At 49.4% G+C, this 20,389-nt stretch overlaps 2 protein-coding genes across 6 annotated transcripts; both read left to right on the forward strand.

Annotated features, from left to right (window-relative positions):
• The first annotated feature begins 342 nt into the window (after positions 1-342).
• CNBP (CCHC-type zinc finger nucleic acid binding protein) lies at positions 343-9,286 on the forward strand. Of its 4 annotated transcripts, none has more exons than XM_005496738.4 (5): positions 343-502; positions 6,526-6,645; positions 6,903-6,998; positions 7,180-7,378; positions 8,223-9,286. In XM_005496738.4, exons 2-5 carry the CDS (start codon positions 6,543-6,545, stop codon positions 8,338-8,340), a joined length of 516 nt encoding a protein of 171 aa, XP_005496795.1. In that variant the 5' UTR covers positions 343-502; positions 6,526-6,542; the 3' UTR covers positions 8,341-9,286. The 4 variants fall into 4 exon arrangements, with proteins under 4 accessions (XP_005496795.1, XP_074406257.1, XP_005496796.1 ...); XM_074550156.1 differs by having other exon boundaries at positions 6,903-6,997; positions 7,176-7,378; XM_005496739.4 differs by having other exon boundaries at positions 6,906-6,998.
• Positions 9,287-10,897: 1,611 nt separating this feature from the next.
• ISY1 (ISY1 splicing factor homolog) lies at positions 10,898-17,681 on the forward strand. Of its 2 annotated transcripts, none has more exons than XM_074550154.1 (11): positions 10,898-11,033; positions 11,561-11,583; positions 12,217-12,268; positions 12,986-13,051; positions 13,483-13,525; positions 13,691-13,803; positions 13,967-14,084; positions 14,735-14,857; positions 15,050-15,153; positions 16,529-16,615; positions 16,898-17,681. In XM_074550154.1, the coding sequence occupies exons 1-11, from the start codon at positions 11,031-11,033 to the stop codon at positions 17,003-17,005; spliced, it is 840 nt and encodes a 279-aa protein (XP_074406255.1). In that variant the 5' UTR covers positions 10,898-11,030; the 3' UTR covers positions 17,006-17,681. The 2 variants fall into 2 exon arrangements, with proteins under 2 accessions (XP_074406255.1, XP_074406256.1); XM_074550155.1 differs by lacking the exon at positions 10,898-11,033 and adding an exon at positions 11,039-11,067.
• The last annotated feature ends 2,708 nt before the right edge of the window (positions 17,682-20,389 follow it).

Consider the following 20,389-nt stretch of genomic DNA (forward strand, 5'->3'; position numbering starts at 1 on the left):
CACAGAGTCACCGCGCGGAGCGGAGTGATTAGGCCAGACCGGGCAGACAGGCAGGGAGTGAGACAGGCAAGGGCTCCAACGCTCCCGCCAGCTACTTGAGTGTATGCGCCACCGCCACTGCCGGGGCTGCGCTGCGCCGGGGCTGCGCTGTGCGCGGCGCGGGGAGAAGCGGGCGGTGAGTCACGGGGACACAGCGCGCACCGAACGCCGCCATGGCCTCCCCGCCCGCCCCCGGCCAGCGCGCGGGAGGCGCGCCCCGCCCACCCTCCGGCCGCCACGGTTGGGTGTCCCCGTCCGCCGCTCCCATTGGCCGGCCCGCAGCGCCGCTCTGCTCCCATTGGCCGAGCGGGCTCCGGCGAGCCGTGCGCACAGCGGCGGGGCGGGGTGAGCCGACGGGCCGTGTGCACACCGCGTGTGGCGCAGGCAGCGGGACCGGTGGGGCCGAGCGGGCGAGCGGAGCAGAGTCGTGCGGGGGCCGCGGCCGCGGGGAACCGGACCGCAGGTACCGCCGAGGGGGCCGGAGGGAACCGTAGGGGAGCGCCCGGGGGTCCGGCGGGGCCCCGAGGCGGTAGCGAGGGCACCGCGCGGGACGGCGATGGCGCTGGCGCACTCCGGCCTAGCGCGCGGGAAGGTCCGGCCGGGCGGGCGCCGGCGCCATTCCCGGCCCTGCAGCGCACTGGGCAGGCCGTGAGGGCCGCTAGAGCCGTGAGGGCCGCGGGCCGGGTGAGGGCGGCGGGCGGCGGCGGGTGAGTCAGGTCTGGGTTCCGGGAGCGCCCAGGGAGCCTGCGCCGCTCGGGGGAGGGAGGCCGGGGCGCTGGGCGCGGGGGGAGCCGCTCCGCTCGGCGCGGGCGCGGCCCGCACGGGCCTCACGCTCGGTCTCTGGGCCGGGGGTGGCGGGCGGCGGGGCCGGGGCAGCGGCAGCGCTGCACGTGGCCGCCTGGCCATGGGGAGAGGGGCCCGGCCGAGCCGCCCGTGAGCCAGCGAGTTTGAGATAACGATCGTCCTATGAGTTTGGGGACTGCGGAGAACGGGCTGGAATGAAGTATTTTCTTCACTAAATTATTTTTCTTTTTTTTTTTTTAATTTAATTTTGAATCCCCGCTGAAGTCCCGACGGCGGGGCCGCGGCCCGCGCACCACGTGGTTGCCCACGTGTGGGGCGCTGCCGGAGAGCGGAGGGTCGAGGTGTCGCAACTGTTTGCTCCTGCCACAGGCACGGATGGTGGCCTGCTCTAAATCCAAATGTGACCTATAAATGGATAGGAAAAATAGTCTGTGCCATCTGCAGATCGCGGGCTGCGGGGCGGCCTTTTATTCGAGTTCCTGTCTGGCGTGGTTCTCAAGTAACCGCTGTTAGTCATTGAGGAGAGGGCATTGTCACAGCCTTTATTAAATCTAATAGTGAGTTCTGGTTTCCTGTGTGCGCTCAACGTGATCCCATCTCCACGCAGCATTGGGGTTGCCCAGCCCGCGTTTCCTTCTTCAGTGCACACTTGCCTAGAGTAGCAATCCTGCATCCGTCCTCAAAGGGAAAAGGTTAAATAGGTTCACTAGAGCTGTGCAGCAGTCCTGAGAGTTACAGGTTTAACCTGCCATTTCAACTAACTTTGTTAATGTCTGGGCTGGATGTTATGTTTAAAGTCTCACATGTTGCTCGTGGTGTTTAAGTTTAAAATTTCATACAGATAGACATAAAAAGTAAAGGGGAAGGTGGTAAAATGTGCATATTTGTTCAATAGGGTCTAGCCCTTTCCATAATAACTAGTATGGATAGGCAGAAAGTGCTACTGAGTCACTCCTTGATGAACTTTTGTTCTCTTTCTTGTTTGTGTCAACAGAGATATCTCAGAATGACTTGTCTAAGTGGAGTCATGATGTCCTTTTGGCCTGGTTTCTGTCCCCTCTTGAGTCTTAGTTAATGTTCAGCAGTCCTGGCTCAGCCTGGCTGTGAAATGAACTGAGGGGTCCTAAATGGAGCAGAGGGATTAGCTTTTCACATCGGCAGGTTTCCTTGATTTTCAGACTAGTTTATTCCAGAATTGGGGTGTTATTACCTACTGGTCAGAATAGTTAATTTTGTATCTTGTTTTAATGAGAGCCGAAGAGAGAGACAGGAGCATCACTAACTTTGCTGTAGCAGGTTTTCAGGTTACAGTGTGGAAATAAACTGCTAACTACGATGGCTTTGGTCACAGTGATGTGTCCAAGAATTCTTACAACGTGTTGCTTGGGAAATAAAAACTCCCAGGTGGCATTTCTTGTAAAATGAGTAATGCTTTGACTTCTCCTTTGAAACGAAATGCTGGCTTATGATTATTAGCAGGCCTTTCTGCCTATTCAGAGGACAGCAGGGCTGTGCTTCCTGTCACGCTGGGGTTTCATCACCTGGGCTCTGCCTTGTCCAACTCAGGTGTGGTGCTCTGGGTTGCTCACAGCAGCCTGGGAGGGCCCTGCTGATTTCCCAAGGGTGCCTCTGCTGGAGCTGGGGCTCTCTCTGCTCTGTGCTCTGGCTGAAGGAGTGAAGTCCTGCTGGTTGTAGGTCACCAGAAGCACTGAAGTAGAGTGAAGAGAATTGCCCCTCTTCTGTTGGATCCTGAGTAATCCCAGAGGTGCAGCTCAGCTTCCTTTTCACTATGAAGAGCCCAACTTAGTTGTATTTTAGTTTGTTAAAACAACTTCTTTGGAGGGCATCTAGGTTAAAAGCCATATGAAATAAGGAGTGTTACAGTGGAGCTTTGTGGCAGTTTTACATCATCAGGTCTAAAGGGGCTGCTAAAACAGAGCTGAATATTGCTGAATCTCATGCTTGAGGGCTGGAGATTGATAGCACCTCTCCTGTTCTGAGAGTCTTGAATATGTATTAACTGCAAAGCCATAGAAAAACACAGAGTATAAGACAGGAAACTTCTTGTGTCTGAGGTGTCTCCTACAACTAGGAGAATTATCAAGAAACTCCCACTTAAGATTTGGTGCTCAAGTTGCACTGAAAAACTTCAGCTGTGTCCTAGGAAAGTGCTGTGGTGCCACAGGGATCTCTGTCATCAGTCCCTGTATGGCCACCACACAGAACAAGGTCTAAAATTCACTCTCAATAATGTTTCAGCTTCCAGCTGCAGTTTCAGAGGTCTTTAGGAGGAGTTAAATGACTGCTTTTTGCCTTCTCTAGAAAGGCAAGGTTTGAGGTGGGAAAGCCCAACTAGACCTGAGTTTCTGGAGGAGTTTTGGGAGCTAATCCAGGAGGCAGTGCCTTGCTGTATCTCACAGAATTTGACCTGTCTCAGAAATGCCAGATGAGGCTGTAGTTGTAATTTCTTTTCCATTACCACTTTTCCTGCCCTGGTGAGGTAAAAATCTGGTTCTGCTATGTAAGAAGGGAGGGGACGATGACACATGGACAGACAGGACAGGCTGCTTTGTGTAACACATCTGAGCTCTGCAAAACAGGGAGAGCTGGGACTGAAAACTTTCCAAGAAGACTTAGGTAGCTTTCTTACAGAAGGCTTACTTAAGGTGGCCTTGATAGATAAAAGGAACTGCTGGAAACTTGCCTGTGATGACAAAATGGAGGGGTATTGACTAACAGAGAAGTGTTTGAACTTGGGTGGTTTTACTGTGCTCATTTTTTTCTCTTGGAAGTAACTGAAAACTGTAATGGTGTCCAGAGTGCTTGGAGGCTCTCCATTTAAGGGCTTGTCTTCTGAACCGGCCTTTTCTGGATGCTGCTCCTTGAAGGTGGCTCTTGGCTTTCTCTGAAAACTGAATCACTGCAGTTCACACTGCTGGGCAGTTCTGTCCTGTGTGAGGCTTGCTGGGATGCAGGCAGATAAAAGCAGTGTCAGCTGCAGCCACCTCTCACTGGTAAATCCATTTGCAGTTCCAGACCCTTTAGAGGAGGATGCAGAAGTTTAACATGGAAATACTGGTGGAGAGAAACTGCAGGATGTGTTTAAGGACCTGAGGATGAAGCAGCATGTCTGTAATCACATTTGTATGGCTGCTGTGAGCTCAGGGTGGGCACAGGGCCTCTGGAGACAGAGGTGTTTAAATGAATCTCAGGCTGGAAGGATCCTTGCACAGAGACTGCAGTTTGACTTTGGGTTTCTGCTTCAGTTTGTGTAATCTTTACCAATTTGCTGTATAGCAGAGACAGAGAAACTTGAGGTTTCCCCTTTGAAGGGGCTGTTAAAAAGGAAAAAGCTCTGAATCAATGTAAAACTTGTGTATTGCATTCCTTTGGGGCAGTGAGGAGTGAGCTTTTGTCCCTCCTGCACTGGCAGAGGGACAGACTGGCTGCAGGCTGCCATTAATCTGGGTGTGAAAGCTCCCCAGTGTGTATGTGGAGCACTCTGGCTCACCTGTCACACATTTATCTTTTACCCTGTGTTAACCTGGCTGGGTCTGTCAGTGCTTCCTGTGGGGCACTGCCAGTAGCTCCCAGTCCTGTCACCTTCTGCTGGAGTCCCACCTTCGTGGTTGGGAGTGAAGCCTCTTCACATGTGCTGCAGGTCTCTTACAGCTGGTGCCTACTGTTCTGCTCTTTTTAATAGATTCTATGTTGCTATTTGATAATGCTTTAATGTGAGGACCCTTAAAAAGAGTTGTAATGAAGTGAAGGATCTATATATTTAAAATTCAGAGACCTCATCTTGGCCCTGTTGCAGATAAGAAGCAGCATCACGGTGGTGCCTGAGCCCCGCTCCTGCAGTTGCTGTGTTTCCCTGTTCTGCAGTGTCCACACGGTTGCTATGCAGGCAGGGATAAACAGTGGCTGGGGAGTGCCACAGCGGGCAGGGCTCAGCCGGGCCGGGCTGCCCTCAGGGGGCGCTGGAAATCCTCAACACTGAGCTGTGTGTGACATCGAGTGAATCTCAAAGTGCTCCAACAACCAGTTTTAACTTTGTTTGGATGTGTCTAAGGTCTTCTTGCAGCTTTTCACTCCTAACCCTAACCTGGCCATCTCTCATTTTGAAGGCAAAATCCGTCATCTAGTCCAGCTGGAAGTTAGATGTGGGGTTACAGAGATGACATGCTAGAGTATGGACCTCTTGCATTTTTAAATCTCACCATTTACTGTGGTTGAAATAACCATTCCTGTGCAGAAGGCCATCAGAGAGAGGAACTGTTTTGAGGGAGTAGTGGATAAGAAGCCACACTGAATTTCTGAAACATTGAGGCACTTTGGAAATAGCTAAATGACAATTCATGTTAAGATGCTGACTCTATATTTAAGAGCTAATTCTGGTTCCTGCTGGAGTGAAGAAAGCTCCTGTAGTGGCTTTCTTCAAGACTCAGATTGTGGGAGTTCTGTAATCTGGGATGCTGCAGGTCTGGGAGGAGGGGAATCATTCTGTACCATGACTAAACTGCAGGGTTACAGGGGGATTACCTTGAAGGGGATACAGGTAAACTGTGAAACAAGCCAGGTAATGATTCTGCTTCTGTTGGGTAAAGAATAGAGTTGGGAGAGCGTATGTGAGGTATTAAAACTTCAGGAGACTTCATCAAAACAAAGGTTGACATGCATATTTTTAAACCTGTGTACTTTAAACTTGTCTTCAAGCACGTTTTAAGAAAGAGTTTAAATGTGTAACTTCCTTGTTCTTTTCTGGCTCTGGAGGTGTTGTGTGAGTGTCCTGCAGCTCAGGGGAGGTGTGGCAGTGTGAGCACAGTCTGGGACCTGCCCTGTCCATTGGGGCTGTGCAGGCTCTGCTCATGCTCCATTCCCAGTCTGGGCTCTCAGAACTCCCTGTCTGATGCTTCCAGAGCATTCTAGGGATGTTTTGCCCCATTAGCCTTCTCTAGAGTTAGCAACTATCTGCTGTCTTAACATCTTAAAACATTTTCTTTTGTGTATACCTGGAGTGGAATATGCATCCTGAGCTAAAGGTTATTTACAAGTTGTAGTTTCGCTTTTCAGAGTTCAACTGCTGTTTAGGTCAGAAAAGACCTAAAGTCTTCAAATGTGAAACTAAAGGGCTTTTGAACACTTCAGTGTAATACTGCCTGTTCTTGGCTTCCAGTCAGTAAAGGTAGTAGCTGCCAGGCAGATCCTTCAAGAGAAAATGTAGCAACTACCAGGAGGAAATAACTTGTAGAGATTAAGTTTCTGGCTTTTGAGTTTTAACTCTGAGCAACAAGTAAGAAGGTGCTTTACTGAATGGGATTATGATATTAAAGCTGCTACTACAATAGTTAAAGGAATTTCCTTCTCTTTTTCCCTCTCCCTGAATATTTTGGAATTTCTTGCAGTAAAGGGTGGCTACAAAATACTTGGAGGAAAAGTTACATAGCACATTGTCTGTTCAAAGCTGTCTTACTCAAAGCAGAGTGGAGGCAAACTTGTATCCTCTGCGGTGGTTTCAGTGGTCATGATCAGATACTGTACAGGAGAGTACTGACTTAGCTGGGAGTCCTGTGTGGTTTGCAGTGCCTTTGCTGAGGGGCTGGGGAGCCACTGAATGTCTCATTTGAATGTAGCCTTGGGCTGGGGGAGCAGGAGGTGCTCAGAAATGTCCTTTTTGTTCAGACAGGTGATCTGCAGCCATGAGCAGCAACGAGTGCTTCAAGTGTGGCCGTACTGGGCACTGGGCCCGGGAGTGCCCCACTGGCATGGGCCGTGGCCGTGGCATGAGGAGCCGTGGCAGAGGTGAGTGCAGGGGCTGGGCTTGGTGTTCCTGTGCACAGCACAGCTCTGGCTGCTGCTCTGTGCAGTGCCAGCCTCTGCCAGACCCCAGTGAGGAAGCTGAGAATCTCATTGGTAATAAGAACCAGGGAAATTTGCCTGTACCTAAGTTTGGCTGGAGGCTCTGAGAGTGAAGCAAACTTGTCAATTCAGTTTGTGATTGATTCTTAAAAGTATTTTGAATGTAATACTTGTATTTATTTTCTTTAACCCTTTTCAAGCAGGCTTCCAGTTCATGTCTTCGTCTCTGCCGGATATCTGTTACCGCTGTGGTGAGTCTGGCCATCTTGCCAAGGACTGTGACCTTCAGGAGGATGGTAAGTATCACTAAATATTCCAGCTCTTCAGTGCCACAGGCAGAGAGAGCTCTGTGCCTGAAGAGAAGGGTGCTGGGCTTCCCTGGGAGCAAGCAGTGCACGTGCCCCGTTCACAGCACGCTGCCCCTCGTGCTACCAAGGTTTTATAGTCTGGTTTGGTATGTTTTTCTTATTGTGGAAGCCTGCTATAACTGCGGTAGAGGTGGCCACATTGCGAAGGACTGCAAGGAGCCCAAGAGGGAGAGGGAGCAGTGCTGCTACAACTGTGGCAAGCCCGGCCACCTGGCCCGCGACTGCGACCACGCAGACGAGCAGAAGTGCTATTCTTGTGGAGAGTTTGGGCACATTCAAAAAGACTGCACCAAAGTGAAATGCTATAGGTAAGGACTGACAGGAGGCACCTGTGGGATGCACCTCTTGGGCTAGATATGTTCTGTGTCCCGCTGTTGTTCAGAGCTAAGGGTTAAACCCCTGTTAGCAAGGTGGAGTACAGATTCCATGCTGTATCTCTAGATGGCCACCCAATGCAGGTGCTCGGTCACTGGAGCTGTGCAGAAAGGGTTGTGTCCTTTTGCAGAAGGTGGCAGGAGGCACTTGGCTGTAGCAGAGGTAGGCACCCTGTGTCTTCTGCCAGAGCTGACAAACCCCAGCTGTACTGCCCAGCTGACTGGCACAGCCAGCTCCTGCAGGAGCACACTGAGGATGCTTTGCTTGTGGGAACAGTGAATAGAAGTGGGTGTTGAATTGGTTTGAAATGCCATCTTCTTCAGTGTTGTCTGGTTTTTGAATGCAGGCATATACCAGAAACAGCACGTTCCTGAGAGCAGTATTCTTCACCCCCACCAACATTCCCTTCTGTGGAGGAAGGAGAGAGAACATGGTGTATTTGAGTTAAAACTAATTACTCTCAAAGCAAGGCTAAACTGCAAGCATAAGCATTGGGAACAGGCAATACCCAGGACACAACTGGGGCAAAAACCCTGCAATCCCACAAAGTTGATGTACAGTGATTGTGGCACGTGCAGTGATTAATGGGAGTTGATCATTTGGGAGCACTTAATGGCTCTGCTGAGGACAAACTTGCTTCATGTCAGAGAATTGTGGAACAGAAGCCCTGAATGCAGGACTAGGGTTGTATGAAGCTGAAGTAGACAATGTCCTGGGCAGAGCAGGATTGCTCCTGTGGGTGTTGTGGCTGCTCTGACAGAACCTTTGCTCTTGCAGGTGTGGTGAAACTGGCCATGTAGCCATCAACTGCAGCAAGACCAGCGAAGTCAACTGCTACCGCTGCGGCGAGTCAGGGCACCTTGCACGGGAATGCACAATTGAAGCTACAGCCTAATTATTTTCCTTTGTCGCCCCTCCTTTTTCTGATTGATGGTTGTATTATTTTTCTCTGAATCCTCTTCACTGGCCAAAGGTTGGCAGATAGAGGCTACTCCCAGGCCAGTGAGCTTTACTTGCCGTGTAAAAGGAGGAAAGGGGTGGAAAAATCAACTTTCTGCATTTAACTACAAAAATGTTTATGTTTAGTTTGGTAGAGGTGTTATGTATAATGCTTTGTTAAAGAACCCCCTTTCCGTGCCACTGGTGAATAGGGATTGATGAGTGGGAAGAGTTGAGTCAGACCAGCAAAAACCCTCTCTGGGTTACAGGGAAGTGATCCTATGCAGGAGGAATGAAATTCTGGAAGTGTCTAAACTTCCTCATAACTTTTATTTTATTACAATGGCCTTGGATTGTCTGACCTCAGTAGCTGTTAACACCAAGTGATATCTGCATCAGGCCCTACCTAGAGCATATAGCTGAGTGGGAGTAAACAAACAAGATGCACATGCCTGTTAATGGCCATGAGAGAGAGAGAGAAATCTGAAATAAATCTAAAAGTAACAGTAATTCAGTCAGTGAATGTTAATGTTGGAGATACAGAACGCAATGGGAAGCTTTTGAATAAATATCTCAAAGTCAATCTGAAACCCAGACATCAGTGCTCATAGCATAAACAATTTGGAGCTATTCAGGAGTTGCAAATAAATGCATTTTCACAGAAATCAAGATGTTATTTTTGTATACTATATCACTTAGACAACTGAGTTTCATTTGCTTGTAATCGGTTTTTAAAGTAAGATGGTAAGAGCAATTGAAGTCCTAGAACATAGAAAATGTAATTTTAACTATCAATAAAGCTGGAGGAGGAAGGGGAGTTTGGCTAAAGTTCCTTTTGTTTATTTTTGGTTTTCCTGTACACAGTGCAAAACAACATATTAAAAGGGGTATGTGGAGGTTCAGCTTGGCCTTTTCTTTTCTGCTGTCTCATGTTGAGGTCCTGTCTGCACGTGTTCATGGGAGTGGGGCTGGATGGGGGCTGAATACACCTGTGCTGAGGCACTTAAAGCATTTAATGGAAAAACCACTGAAGGAGGGGTTGCTGGAGGTGCAGTTCCAGTCTCTGAGTAGGTCAGAGTGGTATTTGAGCTGCTATAGTGGCTCTGAGAACCTAAAGCTTCTGCACTTGGCCTGTCCCTGTGCTGGTTCAGAGGGGTCAGTGACCAGAAAGGGGCTGATAAAGAGAGGATCTTGACATGCCCTCAGTAAAATCAGCGTGCAGCGCTTCACCCTGAGGCAGCTGCAGAAAGGGCTGCTCACACCGGGGGTGAGGACTGGGCTGTGCCCAGAGTGTCTGAGCTGCTGCCTGTGCTCAGCTCTGGCAGCTCCCTGGAATGTGCAGTGTGCTGGGCTCATGTTCAAACTGTCACTCCACAGGCTTTCCTTTCCAATCCCAAAGGCTGTGGGGGCTGTAGCAGTGGGAAGGGGCTGTGGTGTCTGTCCCTGCAGGAGAAGTGCCAGGCTGGCATTGCAGCTGTGCTGGAGCCAGCTGAATTGGCACTGCCACTTGTACCTCTGGTATCATTACAGTGACTGTCAGGGGAGCATTCCTGGTGATTTTGGAAGCAGCAATGAAATGTCTGCGTTCTCCTGGGGTAGTGCAGATAGCACATGGTGGTTCAGCGTGCTAGGTTGGGACAAATTCAGTCTTAGCACACAATTATCTTAGTTAACTAACAGCAGTAAAGCTTGGACTTCTGTGATTACAAAGACATGGAAGTCTTTGGGACTTCAATGACAGCTACAAAGTGGTGTTTTCCTCTAAAAAGCTATTTTTATTTAAAGAAAACAAGGTTTAAAAGCTGAGGAACACAAACCGGGCTGTAAGTTCCAGAAATAGAAAATTACTTCAAAAAGAGATGTCTCTTCCTTGGTCATCTTTCTGTGAGGACATTGGTGCTGCTGTTCATAGTCAGTTGTACCAAGTGAACAGGCATTGGACAAGCAAGTGGTGATTTCATACATTGTGGGACATGGGAAAAATCAATTTAAATTCTTCATATGTTTCATGTTGATCTTTTCACTAGTACTGAGGTATCTCCTCATTCCTTATGGCAAACTCATGAAGTGGTTGCAGAGGACTGTTCGTCGGGAATTGAGTGACCAGACAAGGGGCAGTGGGTACAAACAGAAAGGGTAAATTCACATCAGGTGTTGGATGGAAGGAGCTTTGCATGTGAGGGTGGGCAGGCCCTGGCACAGGTGCCCAGAGCAGCTGTGGCTGCCCCAGGATCCCTGGCAGTGTCCCAGGGCAGGTCGGACGGGGCTGGGAGCAGCCTGGGACCGTGGGAGGTGTCGGTGCCGTGCCAGCGGTGTCACTGCGGTGTCCCCAATGTCCCCCCCGGCAGTGTCTGAGGCCGGGCCGGACGGGGCTGGGAGCAGCCCGGGGCAGCAGTGGTCGGTGTCGGTGCCGTGCCAGCGGTGTCACTGCGGGGTCCCCAAGGTCCCCCCGCACCCGGGCCCTCCCGGCTCATCCCATCCCGCCAACCCCAGCAGCGCGCATGCGCCAAGCGAGGTCACCCAATCCTGCACGAGCGGGGTGCGCAGGCGCAGTGGGGAGCGGGGCCGCGTTCAGTTCCGGGGCTTGGAGCTGCTGCGTGCACGGAGCGTTCGGCGGGACCGAGGGGCTGAGGGCACGGCGGGACCATGGTGAGTGCGGGGCTGAGGGCACGGCGGGACCATGGTGAGTGCGGGGCAGGGACTGAGGGCACGGAGGAACCATGGGGAGTGCGGGACAGGAGCTGAGGGCACGGCGGGACCGTGGGGAGTGCGGGGCTGAGAGTGCAGGGGAACCATGGGGAGTGCGGGACTGAGGGGCTGAGGGCACGGGGGAGCCATGGTGAGTGTGGGGCTGAGGGCACGACGGGACCATGGGGAGTGCGGGGCAGGGACTGAGGGCACGGGGGAACCATGGTGAGTGTGGGGCTGAGGGTCTGAGGGCACGCTGGGACCGTGGGGAGTGCGGGGCTGAGGGCACGGGGGGACCATCGGGAATGCGAGGCTGAGGGCACGGCGGGACCGTGGGGACTGCAGGGCTGAGGGGTCACTCAGCTTTTCTTGTCCCCTGGTGCCACTGCCCAGCGCGGGGCTCGGAGCGGACCAGCCGCAGGCTGGGAACCTTGGAGGAGCAGGCCGGGGCCGGGGGTGCCTGAGGCCGCTCTGTTTGTGTCTTGCAGGCTCGAAACGCGGAGAAGGCCATGTGAGTGCAGCAGGGACACCGCTGAGCCCGGGCTCACCTCAGAGCTGCTGGCCCTGACTACCTGATCTCACACACCTGTGCCTGCTGGCCCACAGAATGAACACACATCTATGCCTGCTGGCCCATAGAACTCGCTGTTCTGCCTCTTAAAGCACCGACAGTTTAATGATATTTTTAGGTCCTCAGTTGTGCGTGTGCTGGCCCAGAGGCAGTGGGAATTGGAGGGTCCTGCACACACATACCTGGTGCTGTGCAGCTCCTGTAGCTGTGCTGGGTGCTTCTGTGCAGGAGAGACCCTGTAGTAGTGTACTTGTCCCTCTGCAGGCTGGGAGATAAGTACACTGAAGTGTGCTGTAAAGAACCCTTGTGGTTTTAGGCAGTTCCCATTTTGGGAACAGAGATGCCCAGCCAGGTAAGATGAATCAGTCAGCAGTGCTTTACTTGAGAAATGAACCACTGAGGATTTTGGGTGTTGAGAAGTCATTAGCTGGAAGAGCTGAAGGTGGTCAGTGAATGTGTTCAGGCCTTTGTTTTCTACAGACTGTAACTGAGTCCATAATAAACACCCAGAGGCAAAGCTTGCTCCTGTTGGAATGTGGATTTGTGAAAGTAAATCTGCTTTCTCCTCTTCAGGACGGCCTTGGCAAGGTTTCGGCAAGCCCAGCTTGAGGAAGGAAAAGTCAAGGTGAGGTTTGGTAGCTCAAGGCAGGCCTTGTTCAGAGCCCAGGTGTCCTGTCTGTAGAAGGAAAATATTTCAGCTGACTATTTTACACTCACACAGCCAAGAAAATTCTCCACTAGAGTTTCTCCAAACCTTTTATACTTTTCTGTTTCATATTGCGTATTATGCAGAGAAAAGGGGTTTAATACCTTTTAATAAAAGGTGGAGCTTTAGTAAAAAGGTAGAGCCTTTTAGTAAAAGGTAAAAATGTGGGGAAGAGGACAAAATAACTGCACACAAAACCCTAGAAGCAAGGTGATGCATCAGGTTGTGTAAGCAAGCCAATGGAATGTGAAGAAGTTTGAGAAGAAGGTACTCTGTATAAACTGGAAAAAATTACATAGTTTAGGAGTAGCAGTTGAGAAAAGCTTAACCTTAAGAAGGTGGTGTGTGCTGAAAATGCTGAAACTGTCCTGAATGGAACATTTGTTGTATTGGAGAGGATTATGGGGTGAGAGATTTTGGTTTGGATGAAGTGGATTTAATTAGTTTTTGTAGTCTGTGATAGTTTAATTTGTCAGGGCTGTAAGTAATTATTGTTCTTCACTTACTAAAACTCGATGGGAGCAGAAGGCCCTGGAGCTTGGCAGCACAGTTTGGCACTAAGGGAGCAGCAGAGCCTGTGTGAAATGCTGTGCCAGTGCTCAGCTGGGTTTGATGTGTGTGCTGTTCTGTCTACAGGAGCGAAGGCCTTTCCTTGCCTCAGAGTGCAATGAGCTGCCCAAAGCTGAGAAATGGAGGAGACAGGTAATGCAACCTGGGGATTTTCTAATTCTGTAGGAAGTAGAACTTTACACTTCCTGCTTAGGCAGCCTGCTTACAAGCAGTTTTCCACACTTGCAGTACCCTGAGAGTTAAATCACAGAACTTTTTCTAATATTTTGCAGCTCAGTGTTCAGAGTAGCTCCTACCACGTCAGGTTGTTGCAAGGCCATGTCCTGCTGAGTCTTTAACATCTCCAGAGATTTAGATCCCAGGTTTTGGGGGCTGCTCTTCCAGTGTTTGATTATCTTCCTAATGATGTCTTTCCCCTTGAATTTAATCAGAATTTCTTCAGTTTCAACTTGTGTTTTATTGCTACTTGTCCTATTGCCATGCACTTCTCAAACAATCTTGCTCTGTCTTCTTTGTTCCCTCCACTGATTGAGAAATTAATTTCTGTGTTCTTATTTGACTAGATCATTGGGGAGATTTCCAAGAAAGTGGCACAGATCCAAAATGGTAAGATTTATCTAACTATGTTCTATTTTTTGAATATCCAGTCATAAGCAGTTACAGTAAAAATCCCCTTTTATGTGAACTGTACTATTTCCATTGCATAAATTCTGAAATTCCTCTGGTGTTTCTCTGAGCTGCCTGATTTATTGGTTTTTTCTTCTCTAACAGCTGGATTGGGTGAATTCAGAATTCGGGACCTGAACGATGAAATAAACAAACTCCTGAGGGAGAAAGGACACTGGGAATACAGAATAAAGGAGCTGGGAGGGCCAGATTATGCTGTAAGTGTGGAATAGTAGTTCTGCTTATAAGTGACTGCTGAGAAAAATATGTAACATTTAGTTAGCTGTGAATGGCTTGGCCAGTGTTATTTTTATTCAACCCCCAAAATATTTGGCTGTGTTAGAAGAAAGTTTTAAATTATGAACTCTGTTTATTTTCCAGAGGATTGGCCCAAAAATGTTAGATCATGAAGGGAAAGAGGTTCCAGGAAACAGAGGCTACAAATACTTTGGGGCTGCAAAGGATCTGCCAGGAGTAAGAGAGCTTTTTGAGAAGGAACGTAAGTAAAGAGCAGCTCCTCCCAGACATGGATCTGTGCAAATATCTTGAGTAAAATGCTGTTGTTTGTGGGAAGTGCTGGTGACAGCATTTCTGAATGTCTTGGGTCAGCTCAGTGAAACATTGAGCACACATAGTTAATTAAATGCTAGAGCACCTTTGGCTGTTTGCAATTAAGGAAACGTAGTACTGGTTCCTACTGGGAATTCCATATGGTAAGGACTGATGGCCTATAGAAACTTCCAGCATAAGAAGCAAACTTCATTGAGAAGTTGTAAATGGTACTCAGAGTTCAGGACTAGGAAAAGGGAAAGTTGGGTTGAACATCATTTTAGAAGCAGGAATGAGTTTTCATAATGAAAAACTCAATGTAAGGGGATGAAACTTTGTCATGGAATGAGTGGGAATTGCTTGGGCCTGGAAGTGAGGCAGAGACAAATTCTGGGAAATACTCCAGGGTGTGGGGGAACCATTGGGTCATGCACTGGGACTGGTTTGTGCTGGCCACAGGGTGACACCAGTGCTGGAGCAGCTCCATCGTGCTGGGTGTTGGCTGGCACCGGGCAGCTGGGGTGCTGTGGGGTTGGGGACACCTGGGGACACTCAGCAGGTGATGGAGGTGACCTGTGGGTGACAGTGGTGTCCTTGCAGCCCTGCCACCCCCACGGAAGACTCGGGCTGAGCTGATGAAGGACATTGATGCCGAGTACTATGGCTACAGGGATGAGGATGATGGGATCCTGGAGCCCCTGGAGCAGGAGCATGAGAAGAAAGGTATGTGAGATTCCAAACCTGCACAGGGCAGCCAGCAGGGGCTGCTGATTGACTCTGAGGTTAAGGCACCTTTTTTTCCTGATGTAGAGGATTTAGGCAAGGAGTTACAGTCCATTGGAAGAGCTGTGGCAATAAGACCATGCTGCTCTGGCTGGCTCTCAGCCACACTTGCCATTCTCCTTTGCTCCCCAGTTATAGCAGAAGCAGTGGAAAAATGGAAGATGGAGAGAGAAGCACGACTTGCAAGAGGCGAGGAGGAGGAGGAAGAAAACATCTATGCTGTCCACGAGGAAGAGGTAGGGGTGGCTCAGGTGATGTGACTTTCCATGTGTCTTCTGTGCTTCCTTCCTGGACATGGCATCACTCTGGCAAAGACCTGGGTGTGCTGTCCTGGCCCTCTCCCCAGCTCAGGATCAGAGGTAGGGGAGTGCTCTTGGCCCAGGCTTAGGGAGTGCTGGGGGCTGGCAGGTGAGGACAGACTTTCACTGCAGTGAGAAACCTTGCTGTAATTTCAGTGGCACTGTTATCGTCAGTGGTGTGTGGGTAACACTGCTCAGTCTGGCTCCTGAGCACAACCTGCCTCAGCAACAGCACAAGCAGCTTTGGGGACAGGATAATGTCACACTGCCACTGTGTGAAAACCCAAGGGGTGCAGGGCCTTGTTTGCACTTGGATCGTGGTGCAGCTGGTGCTGCTGTCACTGCTGTGACAGGGCTGCTTCTTCTGACATGAGATCTGCTCCCAGTGAGATCTGGAGGAGGGTACTGGAAACAAGGTCCCATTTCTCAGTCTGTATCTAGGTGGGTTAAGCACAAGAATAAAAAGGAGGAGTCCATTGTGACCGTGTTCACAGGGGTATGAGGATGAGGGAAGAGACCAGGATCTGACTCCATGTTTCAGAAGGCTGATTTATTATTTTATGATATATATTATATTAAAACTATACTAAAAAAATAGAAGAAAGGATTTCATCAGAAGGCTGGCTAAGAATAGAAAAAGAAAGAATGATAACAAAGGCTTCTGTCTCAGACTATCTGTCTGAGCCAGCTGACTGTGATTGGCCATTAATTAGAAACAACCCCATGAGACCAATCCCAGATGCACCTGTTGCATTCCACAGCAGCAGATAATCATTGTTTACATTTTGTTCCTGAGGCTTCTCAGGAGGAAAAATCCTAAGGAAAGGATTTTTCATAAAAGATGTCTGTGACAATCCATCATCAGATGGATCTGGTGGCTCTTCCAGTTCCTATTTTACTTGTATGATCCCATGGTTCATGAGCCCAGCTCTTAGGTGTGGGACCAGAGCAATACTGAGCTGTTCAGGGAAGTGGTACCCATATTTTTAATGCACTTGCTGTCTTGTTTAGCTGGCTCCTCTTCTGTTCACAGCATTGCTGTGGCATGGAAGGGGAGGAAATACAGCTTTACATTCATGGCCATGCCACAGCAGAGCAAAGGCCTTATGAGAAATGGCAGCAGTAATGCTGAAAATGTCCAGGAGCAGGGTCTGCATGTGATCCTTGTGTTCTTTTGGTGCTGGCTCCTCTTCACTCATTCCTGTTTTTATAGTGTTGACCATGTGTTGTTCCTTCTGGCAAAGCAAATAAAAAAAGGGGTTTTTATGACCTCTATAGAAAATAAACTTGATGTGATTTTTTCACTTTTTAGTCTGATGAGGAAGGTGGCAAGGAGAGAGAAGGTGAAGATGGCCAACAGAAATTTATTGCACATGTTCCAGTGCCAACTCAGCAGGAGGTAAGGCAGAACAGCACTCAGCTGCAGAGATGCACACTGGCTTTTGCAAGGCACATCTTCATTTACATCAGGTCATCAGTGAAAGTGCCCTAAATTTGTGATTTCTGTGACTTGACTCTGCAGCTGTTTAATCCCCTTGCAAATGCTATAACCCCTTTTCACCTGTGAATTTCCAAAACCTCCCTAAGTATTCCATAAATTGGGAGGTGTTGTGGTATAGCTGAGCATCTGAGGTCTCAGCATCCCAGCTGAGCTGAATCCACCCTGGTTTTGTCTCTGCAGATTGAGGAAGCTCTTGTGCGAAGGAAGAAGATGGAGCTGCTGCAGAAATACGCCAGTGAAACCCTGCTGGCACAGAGCGAGGAGGCAAAGACCCTGCTGGGCTTGTAACAGTGCACAGTGCCTGGTCAGTGTGTGATCCCTCTGAGAGCAGCAGGCTCCTCAGTTCTGGTAGCAGTGGGTTTTAGCTCTGCAAGTTCCTTGGGATGTGGAGCAGGCTGCTGGGATTACAGTGTGGTGTGCAGGAGGAGAGCCATCACTCTGGTTTCTCTACTTTCTGACTTGTGCTCCAGTGCTGGAAAGGGTCAAACCTTGGTGAACTTGTCTGTGCATCCAACAGCTGCCTGCAGTGCTTTCAGTTTGGGAAAGGGTCTGTGCTGTGGGGCCTCCTGCAGATAGAAGCACACCCAGTGAGCTCCTAAATCCTGGAAGAAAACCCACGGTGCTCCTGCCATCCTGTCTGCTCTGTCCTGGCTGTGAGTGTGCACAGCTTCTCCTGCTGGCTGTTGTTGAGCTGAGAAGTAACTCACACTATTACACCTGCTTCATTTACCAGAACAGCCTGGAACCTGTCTAGAGGGGCCTTGAAGGTAGATCTTAGGAGTGACTTTGGAGCAGATTTGATTCTTTCTAAAACACTTGCAGTGTCTACAGCCTGTTACCTTTTTTGTGGTTTGTAACTGTGCCCAGATGAATTGCTTAAATGCTGGATATTCCAGCAGCTACTGTAAAAAACTTTGCAATACCTTGTTCAAACATTTTTTATTAAAACTTATTTACAACCTGATGTCTGTTTTATTCTAGCTCAAAGGATTGTGATGATTCCCTAGTGGTAGCCAAAGAATTGGGATCATAGACAGCCATCCCTGTAGGGATTGAAGCTCTGCATCCCCTACTGCTCTTGGCTTGTGAATCCTGGGACAGGAGGCAAGGTTGAGCCTGGTCAAAGTCTTATGGGTGACTAATAGGTCTGAATGAATGGCATTTGAAGGTGGGCATCTGCAGCCCTGGAGATTTTCTGTCTAAGGAACACAGTGTTGAACAGCCAGGTCTGCAGCCCTGCAGAATTTCAGTCTAAGGAACAGCCTTTTGAACAACCAGGTCTGGGTCTGTTCAGCATTTCTGGATGCTCTCAGTGTTTATATATTGCAATCTATTGTGAATAATCCACTCCAGAACAAGCTTGATGAAGTGATCAGACAAAAAAATTGGAATTGAAAAAGTGGAAAGCATAGCTGCCAAATTAAAACTAAAAAAAACCCCAGAATAAATCAAAAGCTCAATTTCTGGTAGCAAGCACACAACTAACATCACAAACACATTCTTCTCTCTTCCTGGCAGCAGTGCAGCTTTCTCTGCTTTGTAAGAAAGCAGCAAACAATGTCTTTATGGCTTGTAATAATTTGTTGTAGATTTGCTTAACTGCATACTGGAGATAACCAAACTAGATTTAAGCAGGGGAAAAAACAGCTGATTCTTATGGCCTGACACAGTCTGAGGGCTTGGTGATACCAGTGGTAGATCCTTCTGTCACTGTATGAATCTACAAGATAAAAAAACACACAAGGGTAAAGGCAGGTCAGGGACAGAGTGATGGTAACAGAAATACAAAAGAAGAATAAATGGAAAGAATGGGGAAAAACCAACAGGGTTGTAATTACAGTCATGTTCAAAGGAGTATGACCAACAGCATGATGTAAAAGGCAGGTTTATAGACAGGGCTGATCTCTGCCAGCCAACACAGCAAAGGAATAAATGCAAGAACTGCAATGTAACTGCAGGGCAGACTGGCTGCTGCCTGGCCCTGCTGTGCCAGATCCTCTCTGTAGCTCTGAGTGTGGAGCATTTTTGAGCTGAGTGCTCTTGGCTGCATCTGAGGGAACAAATTGCACAGTAATTATTTCTCAGAGTGGCCCATAGCAAATCCTGTGTCCTGCCAGGCTGTGGAATTGCTGGTGGAGCCAGGGTGGGGAAGCTGCTGTGGTCACAGCCTGGAAATGGACCCTGTTTGTCCTGGAAAACGGAGCAGTGGGCAGGCTCTGCTCAGCTCTGAGTGCAGCTGTGCTGGGATGTGCGTGTGCTGCCAGGCTTGTGGCTCATTCCATCTCTGGAATGCCCCAGCCCTGAGCACATCCAGCTTGGAAAACAGGTACTGCATGTATTCTTACACGTGTGCTTCAGGGTCCTGCCCTGTGTGTGGTCCTGGCTTCAGCAAGGGGATAAACTCTCTAATTGTGTCTGCTGCATCGATTTGGGCCTGCTTTTGTCTCTTAGAAATGCATGTGTGTGTTTATTTAATGCCAGCCATGGCAGTGCTGCAGAGGGAAGGCACCTTCCTTGTTCTGAGTCCTGGGGAGTGCAGTGCAGTCACTGAAGGATCAGTTTCTCCTCACAGCCACAGGGGTGCTGAGGAATATTTGTTGGCAGCACTAGGAAATAAGTGGATTTACCTAATCTGCATTAGCAAATGAGCAAGATAAACAGAGACAGCTTTGCAGAGTATCCATTAACTAATGACATTTTGTGCTGTGTGTCTCACTTTCCAGTTTAGCTGCAGGGGTGCAGAGCTGAGGGACTGTAGTGGCTTTCTCCCAAAAAATGAATCCCAGAATGGATCAGTGTCGCAGACATCTTTTTATGAAAATCCTTTCCTTAGGATTTTTTCTTCCTGAGAAGCTGAAAGGCCTCAGGAACAAAATGTAAACAATGATTATCTGCAGCTGTGGAATGCAACAGGTGCATCTGGGATTGGTCTCATGGGGTTGTTTCTAATCACAGTCAGCTGGCTCTGACTCTCTGTCCAAGCCACAAACCTTTGTTATCATTCTTTGCTATTCTATTCTTAGCCAGCCTTCTGAGATGAAACCTTTTCTTCTATTCTTTTAGTATAGTTTTAATGGAATATATATCATAATATAATAAATCAAGCCTTGTGAAACATGGAGTCAGATCCTGGTCTCTTCCCTCACCCTCAGACCCCTGTGGCCACTGTCACAGATCAGTCTGGAGGGGACAACTGTGGGATATCTGCTCCAGCCTCCCTGCTCCAGCAGGGCCATCCCAGAGCACAGGACACAGGATTTGTCCAGACACTTCTGGGGTAGCTCCAGTGAGACAACTCCACGCCCTCTCTGGACAATGTTCCACGCTCAGTCACTGCACAGGGAAGAAGCTCTTCCTGGGCATCAGTGCCCAAATGCTTGGCACCACCAGGCAGAGCCTGCTCCATCCTCTCGGCTTCCCTCAGCCTTTCCTTGAGGAGAGATGCTCCAGCCCCTTCATCCCTTGGCCGGGCAGAACCGGACAGAATGTTTCTTCTGCTCCGTTAGTGAATCGAGCACAGTTATCTCCTGGCTCGGGATGCTGCGCTGCCCGCTCTCGGCAGTGCCGCCGGCCGCGGTGCTCCGGAGGAGCGGAGCCCTGGCAAGGCGCGGCGGTGCCGCAGCCCCGCTGCCCGGCTGACGTTGTGCCGTGACGCGGTGACGCTGCCGGTGA

The sequence above is a fragment of the Zonotrichia albicollis genome, chromosome 12 (assembly GCF_047830755.1).
Source record: "Zonotrichia albicollis isolate bZonAlb1 chromosome 12, bZonAlb1.hap1, whole genome shotgun sequence".
Taxonomy (NCBI): Eukaryota; Metazoa; Chordata; class Aves; order Passeriformes; family Passerellidae; genus Zonotrichia; species Zonotrichia albicollis.